General features: G+C 36.5%; 1 protein-coding gene across 1 annotated transcript in view; it reads right to left on the reverse strand.

Moving 5' to 3' along the window:
- LOC136835299 (endothelin-converting enzyme 1-like) overlaps positions 1-18,034 on the reverse strand; it is a 186,718-nt gene that overhangs the window by 26,587 nt on the left and 142,097 nt on the right. The window contains exons 8-10 of the mRNA XM_067098615.1: positions 16,549-16,679; positions 15,642-15,740; positions 8,295-8,411 (exon numbers count right to left, since the gene is read on the reverse strand). Coding sequence (XP_066954716.1) covers positions 8,295-8,411; positions 15,642-15,740; positions 16,549-16,679 — 347 coding nt within the window. The remainder of the gene's footprint in view (positions 1-8,294; positions 8,412-15,641; positions 15,741-16,548; positions 16,680-18,034) is intronic.

An 18,034-nucleotide genomic window follows, 5' to 3' on the forward strand; every position in this document is an offset into this window, starting at 1 on the left:
ACGCAGAACTTTATCATTTTCTGTGAAAGTCCGAGATAATTTGCTCAAAAAGAAATTTACCTCCTTTTCTCTTGTATTAACACATTTAAACAGATTTTCATAAGAATGATCATAATCTTACAGTACCTCCTGATTAGTGATTACTGTACCACTACCTAATTTTAAACTACTCAGATGAGATAACATAGGTTTACACTTTCCTTTTTTAATAAAAAAAAAAAAAAAAGGATATCCCCCCCCATCTAATTCTTCAGTTTTTGCAAGAACCTTAACATCTTCCAGTATACTATTTTTAATATCCTCAATTTTGGATTTTAGCACTTGAATATTAAGATTTTTGCATACTGATCAGGTTTCATATACAATTGTTAATCATGTTTGCAAAATGTATAACAAACCATATTTCTCACTAAACAATCGCTTAGAGAAAGCAATGAGCCATTTTCTGCCTTCAAGTTTGGCCCATTCCCACCACTTTAAAATACTGTATTAACATGGTCGTCTTTTCCTGCGCTAACTGCGAGCCAGAATTCACTACACACCTCATGAAGGTCCTTATTTTCAAGATACTAGTATTTAATTTCCATAGATAATTTTTATCATACAGTTTACTGCATATTATCTCTCTACGTACATACCATATTATGGTCAGAAAACATAACAGGTTCAGTGTGCACCATTCTTACTCTATTTTAAGAGATCAGCCGTATAAAACCTGTCTAAACACGATACATAATTTTCACTGATATATGTATGCTTTATTGAGGTAGTCCTTATTAATTAAGTAGCTATCCTTTAAACCAAGATGCTCAATAAGGACACATAAAGCTTTAGATATCAAATTCTGATTAACAGAGCTAGACTCCCTAGGCACTGCAACACAGTTAAAATCCCCTCCTGAGATTGAGCTATCAAGTCGATATCTCAAAAAGTACAAGAGATTTTGGGAGAAAAATAATTTCCTTTCCTTAAGGTTATTAGTGCCTGTTGAAGCATATATTGTCAACTCTTACCTTATTACGATGAAAGAGCAGCCACACAACCAACTTCACAACTAATTAGCGAAGCCGACACAATACCTCGAGAGTGCGCTCACAACCTACCGAACCCCATGAATCCAAAGTTCCGACAAACCCACTCACCTCTCCATCTAAGGATACCACTCCACTAACCCAGCAGTATTGACAGAAAGAAATAGCTGCCAATAATTCTAAAATCTACCACATGCCCCATGAGCTTAGACCAAAACAAACAAACACACAACAAATCAAGGAAACCAAATAAGAAATTAAGTAGAATGAACTAATTGCTACAAAACCCCCAAAAAATTTCACCAACCAATTTAGTCTCACAACCATCCATCCATTTAAGAGGACACCTAACATTCTGTGGGTTTCTCAGTTCTTCTGCTGAGCTGTGTTCTCCTGGCATAAGAGGTTCCTCATCTTCAGTAGGACATTGGGCATCCTCCCCTCCTCTTCGTCTTCACTAACACTCTCACAATCCTGAGTCCCCTCTTCAAGCTCAACTACAGGGCAAATATCCAGTATGTGACAAGGGGTACCATGAACCATTACTGTATAGTATTTTTTAAATTTATGCCCGTTACCTTTCCTTTCCTCCACTTTGATGTGCATTTTGCATCTGGAGGTTTTACCCATAACTCCTCACCTATCTTCACTGTTGTTGGTTCCTTTGGTGTTTTTCCCTAGTCTGTATTTAGAAAGCCCCACCATAACGAAATGAAGTGGGATCCATACTATTTCTTAAAGTCACATTGTACCAATATACTGCTTCCTGGTGAGAAATATATATTGTCTCTTTCAGCCATCCTCTTAATAGTGCAATGGTGTCTTTCTATAATACCATTCTTTCTATAATACCATTATCACTTGGTCTGTATGCTACTCTGAATAGCGGCTTGACCATCCACTTACTCATTACACATCCAACAACTTCAGAATAAAAAGCCTGTGCACTATCCATTGACACTCCTTACACAGGACCCCTCTCTAATAACACTTCATCAAGTATGTTTGCAATGAACTCTGCTCTCTCACCATTCAACTCTCTCCAAATGGCATATATCCAAGGGCCACAATCTATAATTTACAATAAGGAATTTGATGATAATGGGTACCATCAATCGCCACCCTTCCGCAAACTTCAGAGACATCATGCTTTCCACCCTCAATAGATTGACACTTCTCGCACGAATACGCAATCTTTTTCACTGCAGCTCTAGTTACATTAGGAGAGACTTTCATTTCCTCAAACAACGTGCAATTGACTCCCATATGGTGCATGTCATGAAACATTCTCACATCAAAATCTTCTAAAGCACTTATCTCAAAATTTTCAAAATTATCCTTAGCGTTAGCCAACCATTCTTTCCAAACTCTTGTATGAACATCCTCTTCATTTTTAGTTGTAGAAACCAACTTGGCTAAAACAGTCAAATTAAATCTCACAATAAGGCTTTTCAAAGTGCCCAAATGTCTCTTCACTAACATCCCAGCAGCACCTCCAGTCTGTACTCTCTTTTCCTCAGTGAGAAATGTACTTATCCAGCTGCCCACTGTTGCTAAATCTGTTGTCTAAATTTCAGACAGCCTCCACCTTATTGCTATATTTACTCCTTTTATGGCAGCTTCTAAGTCTGCTACATTAATATGCATCTTCCACTATATTTCCATCAATCTCTAATGTGACTCACAATGCAAAACTGCTTGCATCACTCCAAGCTCTCCCCTTGACAACCCAAGGAACGTAGTTTATGTATATTTTTTTTTAGCATCTAGCCCCTTTTCTCACAGAGGGAGTGGCTCTGAAAGCTTTGCTTCTTTAATTCTAAGCAACTGAGGTTGCCTAGCAGCACTTTGACCTGGATACCACTTTCCCCTAACAGGATCATCCCATCTCACTCTCAACACCACCTCCCACAACATATCAACTGACTCAGCGCCAACAAAATCCTCCCATCCTGACCCTCCTGCTGTCCTCTTAATGTAACTACATGCTACCCACAACCAACCAGCTGCTTGGTAGTGGCCCACCAACTTTCCCCATACTGGAAATAATTCCCTTCGACTAAGATGGGTTGTCTGTCAGAATTAGGAGTTTATTACCTCCAGAAAATAACAATTCTCCCTACTCATTCTTCTACAATTTCAATCCCAATGCAGCACCACCATCTAAGGGCTCAGGAGCTTTGGTAACTAACCCATAGTCATTTAAATGCTTTATAAGTTCACCCGAGGTTACTTTGCTCTCACTGAGAAAAATATCATCAACGTACGACTTAATTCCACCAAAGATACGTTTGGGCTTGCCTAAAAGTTTTCAAAATTTTTGCCATTATTCTCGGTGCTGTATTCAATACAAAACCTAGTCTTGTCAGACAATACGTTTTACCTTTATAATTCACCAACTGATACTCCCAAAGCTCTTCCACTAATCTAAATCTGTAACAACTGTAAGTTGATTTTAGATCAACAATGGTTCTAGCCTCTGTTTGCCTCCATTCTTGAAGGGTTTCATTGCAAACATTTATTTCAGCCCCTGTATGACTACTCACATGAGCATTCAGCTCTCAAATCCAACTTGGTCTTATTTTATTCTTGGTAGGCTGTTCAACAGCTAGCAAGGGTATAATACCTGTTTTCACATCTTTCCAAGGTACTAAAATACCTTCTCTGACCCATTGCTCAACCTCTTCTTCAAAACCTTGTTTCTTGTCATCCTGCACTCTTCTCATAGCTGTAATACAAGGAGGTGTAGGTAAACATGGTTCAAGCTTGCCGGTGTTTATTGTTATCTTCCAAGAGAGGCACTCCAATTAAATATCAAACAACATATCATGAAATATATCACATATGTAATTCTATTCAGGACAACCCTTACAAAATAAACTCTGTTCTTTACAGTACATTATACTGTACTGAAACCCTATACTGACAAACTCAAGGCTATACAGGACAGTACACCATTAATCTCTACAGATCCAGTCTTTCAGGTCTCCATACAACTCTTCCACTCAAAGTTCTGATCTCTGTGGTATTACCACTCGAGACATTTTTCTGTACAATAACACTAGGTACAATAGCCTGAAATATGGGAACCATCAATTCAGAACATGTTTCTTGCTCATTAAGCACACCTTCTTCAGACACATGAATATCATCATCAACAAGCAAATTACCTTCAACTAAAGGTTCCATTCTCTCAGGAGTTTTCACCAATTGCTAATGATTTCTCATACACATTTGACCACATCCATCTTGAACCACATAGGACCTTGGTGCCAATACCACAGCTTTTTTCCACTCACTTTTATTATTTGTATCCTTCATTCTAACTGCTCTTCCTTCCTCTAACTCAAGAAGATCCCTTGCATTCTTATCATAGTGATTCTTTAGCATTTCTGAAACTCGTACTGGATCTGTTCTTCTATGGGTTCTAATTACACTACTGATTTAATTTCTTCTTCACACTCCATTCCAACTTTTGTCCTTTCCTATTTCTACTCGAGTGGTTCGCTGTATTCTAGTTTTGTGGTGGCAACATAAGGCTATACCTGCATGGTCTGAGTTTGGCAAACATGTCAATTATACTATCTCTGCATATGGCAACCAAATTTCCTCTTTCAATCATCATAATGGAGAGGTCATCAAGCCTATCTTGCTCCATAGTGCTCCTAAGCCATGTGTGGAGGTGGCACAAGACACTGATGGAACGCTCACTACTGCAGCTGCCATGCTAACCCACTGTAATTTTGAAATCACTGAACTGGAACATGTGACAGGTCATTGGGGTGGACCTGATGCTGCTGCTACTACGGTATCACTGGGTGTTGGTTTTTTAAAGAAATTTCTAATGTCCATGGTTACCCATCCTGAGGCAACTTGAACAAGACTGCTGTTCTGCCAGACGTTAGAACACTGAGTGCACAATTAAAATGATCCAAGGCTTTTGAAGCGAGATTCGGGGCTTCAGTCCCAAAAGCCAACCCCCCGCCCACAACTCTACTGCTGCTGCTCAGAAATAACTTCAAAGGTCTCCTCTAACTGTGAACTTAATGTTTTGCTCACTGATTGCTCGGCAACTCCAGCACAGCTTCTGACCCCAAATTCTACTGTCCCACCTGCAACTACAACACCACCCACGTGATCAATAGCATCCATACCCAACACCACCTCACCTCAATACTGGGTAAGATCTGTTTGGTCACTACAGCTTCAGCGTCAATCCTAACTACTCCTATTCCAATTTGCACCTGACATTTCCCACGATATTTCATTTTTGAGCCATTATGTAACTTATCCCTGCACAGTGTCCAACAATATTTGAACTTACAACAATTACTGGTAGAACGAAGTCCTCTAGTTGGGTGACTGCTGCCGCACCAGTCACCCTTCCCGGATTGCACCTTGATACTTATGTCTGGGCTTACCACAGCTCTTTACGCCCTTTGTTACAATATTTCGCCTATGTGGTCCTCCAAAACTGAAGCAAAATCCTTTAAACGAACGACTATTCTTCTGTTCACTATTCTCATGTTTGACAATGGCCTGGCCAAAGGTCTTACTGCTGCCGCTGCAGCCTCACTCTTACTTGCTCTTGTAATTCACAAGATATTTTATCAAGAAAACCATTAACAAACGATAAAACTGCCAACTTTTTCCAAGCTAGTACATGAGAAACCAGCTGATGCACCCAAACTTTTCTCAGCTCATTAGCATATATATACGTTGTGATAATTTAGCAAAACGCCGCTAATAGCTTTTCCTCAATAGCATCAGCATCAGACTGCTCTGTATCAGTTAACTCTAAATGCAATGCCAAGGCGTTGCCCTCTGAGTATAAAGGCAAAAAACTTGCTACATCCGAAATTTTCTGCAGCTTGGCTACCAATTTAACTTTCTTCGGCCAGGCTACTACATCTCCCTCGCCGGTAAACGGTTTCAACATTTCACTTGTCACCTTGGACTTTATAATAATGTCTAGATAGCTTGTAAACTCTTACCTTATTACGATGGAAGAACGGCCACACGACTAAATAGAATAGCCACCAAAATACAGAAAGCGGGATCGCAACCTACATCACCGGAGGAATCTAAAATTCTGTCAGATCGGAGTTGGTATACTGAACCGTTCCCAATCCCCATGATCCACAGTTGCCACTCCACAATTATACAGGGTTGCCAGAAAGAAATAGCTGCCAATAATTATTCTAAAATCTACCACATAGATATTTATAATGTGAAGAACACAGTCATTATAAAATTACCCTCTGTATCATTTTCTTGGTTCAAAATTTCAATATTTTTATATTTTGAAACTAATATCAGCGTACCACTTTCAATAGCTGTGAGGAATGAAACATTATCAAGTGAAATGTCAATACTTTTAACAAGTGAACTCATTTAACGCTGTGCTCTTTAATGAGCACTATATCTCATGATGATATTTAATCAACGATATTAACTTAGAATGCTTATCCACATCATTAAAACCATTTATATTCAAAGTAGTAACTTTTAAGGACATCCTGAAATTTTAATACCGTTGTTTCTTCTTAGTCCGGGTCATATTTCCTTCTTTTGTTAGTTTAATTTTTCCAAGCCTTTCAACTTTCAGATTACACCAGACTTTCTCCGAGTTTCTGTTATCAACGGCATTTTTGTCAGTAGACATTCGTCTCTCACACTGATGTTCACTAACATTTCCAGGACCTTAAACAACATTTGTATTGCACTCTAAATTTATCTCTGAATATTCTCGTTCAGACACTGAAGCAAGGACAGACAAGTGTTTTTCTGACAACGATGTTGCTGAAACAGGTGAACTAATCATTTCATGATCATTACTACTAAGTGTTTCCACCATGTCATTCCCCGATCCCTCATTGGTGATCGAATGATCATTAACATTCGTATTCTGCATCTCAAACTATTTGCCAGTCTGAGATACTAGTCCGTCCTTCAGAGGTGAACTTTTGCTGTAATAACCAGTCATGTATTGTTGGGGCACCATGTGTCCGAGTCTTTTTTTTTTCACTCTGTACATCAAGAAGACTCTCGTTGCTTTTTGACCCCATCAGCAAAGGGATATTATCACTTACCTTTTTCTTGCTAGCTTCTATTATTTCAGCATTTCCTGGTGTCACTTTCGGAGACTGATGATTATGAAAGAGTTCAGGGAAATTAGACGGTCCAAATGATAATAGTTTTGCATCATTATTTTCACAATTTTGAGCTAAATGAACTACGGTACTCCGCCAAACGCCCTGAGCTATGAACAGCTTGTGAGCAAGGAGGGTCTTTCTTACGATCGTTTGCTACGAGGGTTAGCAGCAAACTCAATCTCCTTTAAAAATTAGTTACCGACTGCGCAGTTAGTCGACTGTTTATACAATTTTTGATTCCAGGTTTTATAAAGGAAAAAAATATACCCTTGTTTTAAAATATGAAATGTGCTTTGCTGATCAACTGTCAGTAAAAGCATACCTATATTGTTTTAAAATATGAAATGTGCTTTGTTGATCAGCTATCAGTAAAGGCCTATCTACACTGATAAACTTACGACCAACGAATACACGAAACGATTATCTTTAACCGACTGACAAGTGCGGCGCCGATTACCTTAACAGTTATGGAGTCAGAGTTACGAAGAAAAAGTCATAAAAAAGCTACTGAAAATAAACTAGTATAGTTAAAACCAATTCAGGCTGGTCGTTAGTACTATAATAAGCTTCTGAGTAACTATCTGGCAAAAAGGTACGTAAACAAGGTTATTTCCAAATCAAGTTTTCTAAACATGACAATATTATTCAAAGAAATATCATGGGCAGGATTCTTAGAGGCTCATAAACCATACTTTGTGCATGGTTTAATTTCTGAGATCACTGCACGTCAAGCATAAAACAACGTGAAACAAAATGTCTAAACACAATTTAAAATGTAAAATAGTGAAAGTCTTGGAAGAACGAAAGCCCGTAGCTTGTTTTTGATTCAGTGTGCCAACTATCTCATCTTCCGAGGAGTAATGGGGTAATTAAAATCAGTTTGGCTACGTAACTTACAACTTACCAAAACGTCTTACCCCAGCTTATAAAACTACAATAAAGCAGTCAAGGATTTAGCTCCGAACCTTTGCACATTAGTTTATCACCCATTTTACAACTTCCGTGGAGTCATCAAGTAATTTGAATCAACATCAAAACATGTTCACATGCTCGCCATCTAAACGGATCTTGGCGTTAACAACCACTGATCTAGAACAACGAGACTTACCTGGAGGTTTTGAAAGAAATCTTTGATGAAGATGGTATAATCTTCATAGAATGCGTTTATTACACTGGGATCCAACAATCTTTCTGGGTAGCCAACTTGCAGAGTCATATTGTTCAGCTGGCAGGAGTAAAACAAAAGATTACTGTTACTCTATCTTTTTCATATAAATGGTTAGCGAAGTGTTAAGAGAAAGAGGGTGACGAAGAATTTACTACTGCAATATAAGTGAAAAAGGATTTCCTTAAAAAAATGACTAACACACTGCATTAAGAATTGTGAGGAAAATTCAACGGAAGCTCTAATCTAAAAAAAAAAATGGTCTGAAATCAGGGTCCTCTTTTAAATATAGCTGACAAATAGTTATGATAATAAGACAAAAACAATAATGACATAATTAAGGAAAGGATCCCAACTAAAATTTGGCTCAATTCAGACTAATATAAATGGTACTCAACATTTTCCATATGCAGGTAGAAAAGGAGCATCATCCCATAATTTCTTTAGTGTTTCCCTGTTACAAGACTATTTAAGTATAATATTAGAGGAAATTTTTTCTTACAACAGAATTAATTAACGAAAGTATGGTTTGCAGTTTCTCGAAGTTTCGCCAGACCTTCATCAACAACTCACAGAAGGCTGCGGCATAAGTAGAATTTAACCCTATCAAAGAAATAAACATGCTCACCAACGTGCACCAGATAAGGAATCGTATTACCCCCATTTACGACTCCCAGTACACTGTTGTATGTTAATCAAATGACATTTGTAGAGCTTATATTAATTACAGCATCACCCCACTATGGTAGAACTGCCTAAAAAGCATAACATTGAAAATCAATGTTTCAAGTTTAGACAAATGTATAGTCAAATAATGAAATTAATCAATGTGGCAAATTGTCTTTAGAACAGCAAAAATAAAAAGAAAAATCTAGGAGATACATTCGAATTCTAGGGGTACAGACATTTCTCAAATGTATGGTTAGCTATGTCGAACACGTCGCACAATAATGAATTCAATATCAAAATGTTTCCTAAGATATTCTCTCATCTGGTTGATGGAAACGTATTTCTAAGAAGCTTTGAGTCACTCTGTTTCCGCCATAATACAGTAGATCTGTGTGTCATTGCTAATGGCACAAAGATGTCACAAGCTTAACATTTTGAAGCCCTCTTGGTTGGCTGATTTTACCCCAAAATTTTTCTAAACTGCAAAATAATGCCCTCTCTATAGGGTTCCCTTATAAACCCAATTTTTAACGAACATTACCACTAAACCTAAAGAAACTTCAGTGAAATTTTCGAAAACATCTGTAGCCATGGAAATAAAAGATAGAGTTTTCATAAAATTAGGTTTGTGTTTTGCATGACATTTCATATTTGCTGGTAGCTTATTTTCAGTGCCATTCATTCTCTTTATATAGAGCGAGACCAGAATCTCAAATTACTTTACTGAGAATCATTACCGGGTTTCTACACTTTAAGGTTAGTGACAGTAGTATCATTTTCTTCTGTGCCTTGGTTTTGTTGTACAACAACGTAGATGGTTATATATGCACACATAGCAATTTGAAGATAAGTGAACTCTTCAAAATTCGATTTGTGGAAACAACTGTAGATCCGTCCAATTTTAGAGACAATATTCTTAGAAACTACGGTAATTCAAATGACTGCAGGTACTCTAGTCTTGACTGTCCAATGAACACTCTAACTGGATTGTCTGCATAATAAATTATATGTAGCTTTATTCGCAAAAAAAGGAGTATGCATAGAGTACATAGGACACTAATGTTAAGTACTAATGGCTTATTTGAGAATAAAATATGGTGACTCCCTGAACTAGAAACTTTTTCATCGTAACTTCTCTCTTCATTGAAACAATGACAATGAATTAGGTAATATGGGAATGAGAATCCACAGGAATGGGTTTATCATCTGAATGCTTTCTTCAGTTGTAGCAATTTGAGTTAAGTGATTAAATTCAAGAAATATAATTTCTCATAGTTTAGTCCTTATCAGCCAATTCTGTTCCCGTTTATAACCAAGTTCGAAGGACCCTCTTCTCAAAGATGAACTTTAAGCGCCCTAATGACAGGTGTCATCTTCCTTTTCCTTTGTATGATACCATCATTTGTGTGTTTCTAAATAATATCTCTGAATGGAGCACATACAACGTGGTTCATTCCAAATTTTTGAGGACTAACTTACTTCCTATATTTACCATATACTCGTATATCTTTTACCTGGATAAAACAGCTTCGTAACTACTCGTATGAGTAACTCACTCAAAACTAGAAGATATGTATGACATCCAAGTATCGAGGATTGATCTCGTAAAGTGTTTTCAAAAGCAAAGTTCTTCCTGAGAGGGATTAATCAAGGATCTTTCAGTTTAGCGCTTACTGCCATTTTTAATTATTTTAATAGCTCTCATAAAGTTGTAACTCATCTTGTTTGATAAATACGACATAGGCATTACTATCGAGAACTTCTCTATATGTGTCATCACAGCTTTATGCGCGCTTTATACGTTAGGTTTTGCATTCCCAAGGACATTGCATAGAATTTCAACCTTACAGATATGACCTACACAATGTTCTAGAATGTGTAACACTGACTTCTGCTGTTTCTCCTAAAGCATTTATCCTCCTTAATATTGAAGCAATGAAGTTTATTTTGGACCTCCATTCCTGTCCGGCTTCATGAAAAATAAAATAAATAAATATAAATCAAATCAAATCTCCAGTTCTGTACGTGATTTGGTACTGGATTTGAAGCTTGTAAATAATCTTTTAACTTGAAAGTCATCGTAGGATTTCCTATTTCCCCAAAGTTATTAGCTAATACTGACGTGCTTAAACAGTTCTTTTACAGACATCATAAAATAACAGAACTATAGCACTTCATTAAAGTTATTTTTCTGCAGTGACTAAGAGTAAAAAAAAAAGATATGATAATCCCTGAGATATATTGTGCAGACACATGCAGCCACTCGGTAAATATTAAGATTCCTATTAAGAGACTCATAACACATTAATGCACTGTTTGATGCATTATCGAAAAAGGATCTATATTTCACGCAAGCTATAAAAGAGATGGTCAATTAAACATATCTCGGACATAGTTTAGCTTTTGATTTAATGTTTGCAACTAACTGCCAACACCATTCATTCAAAATACCTAATAACCCAAAAATGAATTTAAAAAATATATCTTAAAATATACCTATGTACATAAAATGTTAGGAAAAATATATTAACACTGAAGTGGAAATATGGTATAAATCAAATCACTCAGGATTTCATCGCTATTTGGATTACAAATTTGTTCTGTTACGATGAAAAAGGCAGTATTAAAAGAAACATCAACACTGCATTTAATAATATAAATCATACGTAAATTACACATCGCCAAAATATGACTTTTACATTACAATATTTAGGGCCACCTACCGTTTTCCATGGCCAACAATGATTAGGGTACCGTTAACTTATAAGTGCTTAACGGATTATAATCTGGCATTACAACATAAAAGGTCAACGATTACACAGAAGAGTAACTAAAGATATTAAAAACAAGTATCAGATTGGTGAAGCATGAAATATTCGTGCTATTATTTCGTGGTAAAGGATTTCTGAAGAAAGTGATGACTCCATAGGGACACTTGCAAAAAAATATACATGCATGTAAAATGATCACCTATATAGTCTGTTTATTTAACTATATGACTGGGTAACAAACATGCCTAGCATGGGGTGTGAGTATGGTCATAAATACTGTAGACTATCCCTAATCATGGATATTTATTTTGAAAATCAACCTAATTATTTGGCAACTTTTAAAACAATATTCCTTTGCCATGAAGCTTTTTGTACGAACAGCTGTTAACAAGAGCTGTTCGAATGCATTTGTCCATTCTCGAGGAAAACGAAATCACTGCTACAGATACTGACAGTATGGCTTATCTTACTACAATTCTTACCCAGTTTTCATTTGAATTTTTATTATGAAATTGCAGGACTATCACTGTGAAATCTTTATCCATCGTTCTTTATGGCATATGTTCTTTTCCACGCGGAAGTTGTTATACTTCTAAGTAAAACATGTTTTCACTCAACCTTTATCAAATTCCATAGTATAACTAATGAAGATGTGCCTCTTGCTGTAGAGATTGCTCAACCATTAAAGCATAAAGTTATACAAAAACCCACTGTTATTAAAAGGCACTGAATAACTTTAAGATACATTTATCAAATTAATAATACACAAATGATAAGTAGAACACCTTTTATTTTGCCCAACAACCAGTCTTGAAATGATCCTACTCTTGTATTGAAAAAACGATTAGACAACCATTAAAGAAAAATCACAAAGGGACATATCATGCTTTCCAGGCATGCAGACAGTAAGAATCACAAGCAAACTCCAGTTTCAGTTTAGTGTTAATGTTTTCCTGGTCTAATCTTACAAAAAAAAAAAAAATGGTTTACACTATCAGATGATAAAGCCAGGGATACATATAACCGACAACGAAACCTTCTTAGTGGTACCTCTATGCTTTAGCAGGACATGAGAATGGATTTTATAAATGAAACCATAACGGGCTAACTAACATTTTATGACTGTTGATATCTCAGGGTGCCTGCAGTGAAATGACTAATTTTAATCCCATACTCCTTTTCTCTCGATCCACTTTCTGAAGATGTTAACAACTAGAGTTACCACTTTGAAAAGGAAACCAGTGACTAGTGATTGCCATACTATAGTGAGGTTAACAGCATTTGAAATTTGATGCTCTTATGGCGGTTAGATATATTGAAGCCAGACTGGAAGTAGGTTACATAATTCCACAAAAACAACAGCAGTAACAACAGCTACCATTAAATATAACCCCAATATCAATTTACCTACTATCGACTGAACTGTGCCAAGTGCTTTTTTAGAACTGAAAGTTAGGAGAAACTAAAGCCAGCATCAGCTCCACCAACATTATACCAAACCATCAATCTGAAGATTGCCTGGAACGGTTGGGAACCACGATCATCTCTTTTCAGGGACTAAGACATAACTAAAAGGAGAATTAAAGTATTTTAAACTTCCTTAATAAACTTACAAAACAGTTTTGTCAAACCCCTACGAAAGAACAGTTCCTGTCACAAAGGTATGTCCAGAGAAATAGTGATGTGAAGTTACTGCTCAGACAAACAGAGAGAAGTTGGCTCTATTTGAAACGAAAATGAAACACAGTCGTGAATTATGATTTCACGTGAAAATATGCAACTTTATGTAAATGTTATTCATTAGAATAAGTTACTAATAGGTTAATGTTTATACTGTATTTCATTTTCATATCCTCGAGTTGTGGATGACTCTTCATATAATACAAAGAAATGACCAAAAAGAAAATTTTGGGCTTAAATATATCATATTGAAACAATAATCAATAAATTTTTTGTTACCCAGATACCGTCAGTGCACTGGAAGATGAAGGTTAATACCAGGATACTTTTTATACAGTATTCTGAAAAGGGTTTGATACTGTGAAATGTTATCTAAGCAAGTAGCCTAAATTTGGTTTGTAGGCGTTTCTTCTCTGTCTTCGCCTGAGCAATTTGACTCCAGAATATACCACGATAAACTTCTTGCTTCCTTCTTCCATAAATAAAATGTACACGGATCTCCAAAAAAAAAGAAAGATATTCCCATGAAGTTCTACTTACATAAGCTTTTCTCGCATTTTCATAATACAAATGATGATCGGATTTCTAATGAGAGCTAATGTCTCCTCAAAAAGATTTGGTAATATACAGTCGAACTGTTAAGAAAATTAGATATACGAATCTCTGAAAAACCCGAGGAAGTTAGAAGAAACAATATGGAATGATGGTGATCAGGGAAAAAATGCAACATTTCTAGGACGAGTGTGAATTCTCATTTTTCTACACCCGTAATATTAGTTATACAAGCAGCATTTTCTTAAGTATGTACCCTAATTTACTATCCTACAATAATATATCTTAAACGGTTTTTTTCCTCACTACAAATTTTCCATTAAATAATCTATAATTTACCCATTTAATTCATAAATATCCATAAAATGTGATGTCCAGTAAAATATCCTTCTTGAAAAGAGCGATGGGGTTAAATCCTTTTAATATTAAGCACCCCCTAGTGTTTAATTCATCATTAGTTAGTTTGCAATTAAACAAGAGGTTCACTTATCATACATGGATCAGGCCAGACCATTCGATTTTAATATGCACTTCTGTACCTTCCAATTATTATTTTGATCATTGTTTTCTAAAAGAAAAAATTCCAAACACTCAACCACTGGAACATAATCTCTCCAAAATTATTTTTGATTATTACTTTTGGCAATATCTTTCAGTGAACTTTAAAAATAATTAGTCTAGGCTTACTGGAATTGTGTGTAATTACTCTTTGCTACTGAACATAAATTAAAAGATCCACAAGAGCAACATTTGACACTGTTTTTTGGTGTTTTTGATCTTCAAAACGAAATATTATTTCGATCACTTTTGCATCTCAGTTGTTACCATACATATGTTTATGCGTTTTTTGATTTCCTAGTTCATAATCACTGAGGGCTAGTTCGGCAGTCTTGCGCGTTTCTTCTTTCGTAACTGTAAAATATTAACGCTTACAAAAAATAGCTTCATTCAATCTTGCTTAACCGATCATTTTGTAGCTCACCTTTCGGTAGTTCCTTCTTTGCTTATATAAAAAAAAAGTAACGTGTAAATAATTAACAAAGGAATGATATTAATTGTTGTCGTAGTTTTAGATTCCTAAGTCCCATGTCGTTTACTAATCTTAGAATTATTAGTCCATATAGGCTGATATGTACACTCCGAAACCACAGTCTCCGACCCGCCTAGGTCGTACTCCGAGTTTATGAGCGGGGCCTTTCTGGACAGATTTTACCCTTCCCTCCCCACCCCTCTCCTAACAACAACCCGGCAGTTTCGGCACTTTTCCTTCGTTTCGATATTATACAGGTTATAGAATTCAACACAGTGTTACCTATATAATCATACCATGACTGCTTTGCATTATATGCAGCAAAATCATTAGAAAAAAAAACACCCAAAGTAAAATCCGGAGGAGTTCAAAAGGTGTTCTAGCGCGTTCCAATCCGTGATAGTTGGCGTTACCCGCCGCGCCGTCCAGAAAGGTCCCACTCATAAACTCGGAGCACGACCTCGGTGGGTCGGAGACCGTGGTTTCCGAGTGTACTCAGTACAACAAACAGGTTATCGAGTTTCCCGGCGTTTCTTATTGCAAAGGAAAAATTACGGATGAACATAAGAGATTTATCTTCAGGCTTACCTTCGCTGACAGCTGATCCTTGACTTCCGCAGGGTACCATCGACTGGAAGCTAGATTGGACCCAAGAGTGTAACGAATCTCATTGAAGATCTCCGTTAACTGTAAAGAAAACACAAAAGCAATTAGTGTGGGGAGGATGTTTTTATCTGTAAATAAGAAAAGACTCAGGAGAGTGTTCCGAGTTTTTAATTATACCCTTAATAGCTACTTTACACACAGATTACAACAGGAGTAGTGAAGGCTTCTACGATAATAGGTATTTAGTTACGAATGTCCAGGCTCAATAATAATGGGATAATGTTTCCGTGCCCATACCATTTTTTAAGATTGCTACTTTATTTCGAAACCAAGCCAGTAATATTCTAAATGATTTCAGAGCATTTTCCTCTGAATCCATAATGTTGTAAATATATAGAAAAATAGTTATCGCATAACTAGGAATACCAGCCACGAAAATAACAGGCGTAACAGAGAAAGTTACTTTGATCTAATTTTTCATTCATTATCACTACAGTTCGTAATGTTGTGAATTCCACAAAAAAACTATATATTCAAATATTCAGTCTACTAATTATTTCATGCTGGCTATTATGGAGGACTGAAAAAAGGAATGAATTTATACGCACAGATTATATCACTGACTGGCAAGAAAATAATTTTCATACCTTCGAAAATCGGAACCATAAACTTGAAATCTTTGCTGGGATAAGGTTCATAAATTCCCAAATTTTAATATGCTATTTAATATTCATACGGACTGACTGATTAGAGAAGTTATGGGACTTTGGCACAAGTTTGTGTGATTAGAAAAGGGATTGTGATTGAAATGTCAAATGGATGATCTTCGGGGGTGACAAGGTGCACCGATGAAAATATCTAAAGTTAAGAAATGTATTCCAATACTTACTACTCGTTCGTTTTTCTTGTGCGACCGAGATCGACTTGGGCTTCGCTCATACAGTGAGCCAAGACCCAAATTAAAAAACTTGGCTGTAGTTTGGATGCAAAACTCCCATCGCTCCATTGGTTCTTGAAGACCTGGAAATGAGAGGCATTGCAGATCAAATAATGCTCAGGTATATATCTGTCACATATGCACACACTTCTAAAAGTATGTAATCTATATTATCAGAATGAATTAAAGAAATGCTAAATAACAGATGAAAATGTAACGATTAGCAGTGCCCAAGTCACCAACGTCTTGAACAAGTTGACAGAAAGAGATGCAGTGGACTGGGTGCAACAAGATGAAAATGTTCGACTGGTATCAGAGATAATACATGAAGAGAACATCTTGGGTGTTGTCAACCACCAGGCAACAGTGACAAGTAGAGCATCAACAAGCATGAAGATAAAGAAGGTAGATGACATCACACTAAAGTTTCTCTAAAGAAGTTCACATTTCAGCAACTTGAACAATACAGATACTCGCATCTTATTTCTATCAACGTATAATGTTGTTATGCGAGAAAATAATTAGTAACCAGGAACATCTAAGCTCTAGCCTACTTAATGTGATTTTTTACACAGGTATACTACCATGTCATGCACAAGACCACCCAAAACAATAGAGCAGCACTTATTGAACAAGTCTTCATTTATGGCCTGTACGGGAAAACTGAAGACAGGGCATCAGTTACTCGTTGCCCACGATCCGCAACAAAACCTAAGAGCTCCTTCATGGCACATAAAGCCTGCTACCAAAGCTGAGCGTCACCTCCGACTGCTGAATTATCCTGGGGTTGAGATTGATGCTGATAATCCTAAGCCCTTTGAGAATGATGAGCCAGAAGCAGAGGGCGTGAAGGTTTTGATCCTTAGTTTGTAGCGGGGCCATTTATTTTTCTGAATCCCTCCTCCTGTGGAATCTACCATTCCTTGGGACGTCTACTTCACCATGATTTATAAAAAATTGATTTTGAGAGTAATTTTTGTCATCCCGCTGCCAGATCAGAATCAGCACACTGTTCATTCCAGTTAATCAGTAGGATTTTGGAAATGAAGCATTTGGGCATGTATTCAGTCTGCGTTTCAGAATGAATTTTATAATTAATCCTAGGTTCTTGGTGTCTAGCCTAAGTAGCTCTCGAGCTCTGATGTGAGTCATGTGATTTTGCAGCTACACATTGTGATTTTACTTAGCTCCGTTTGAGAACACATCTCAGCTACAAAAATATTATGATTATTATATTCTACCCTAATATTAACAATCCACACCAAATTCGTAAGAACTGAAATTTAAGGTAGTTTCAGAGAGGATGTTATACAGGAAAAATTCGTGAATTTAGAATAAAACAGCAATTAAGTGGATTTTGAAGCAAGAGGAATAATCATTAAATTTTATATATTTTTAGCCTTAGCCTTGTAATATGTTAACATCTTCATATTAATAG

Source organism: Macrobrachium rosenbergii, chromosome 55, assembly GCF_040412425.1.
Source record: "Macrobrachium rosenbergii isolate ZJJX-2024 chromosome 55, ASM4041242v1, whole genome shotgun sequence".
Taxonomy (NCBI): Eukaryota; Metazoa; Arthropoda; class Malacostraca; order Decapoda; family Palaemonidae; genus Macrobrachium; species Macrobrachium rosenbergii.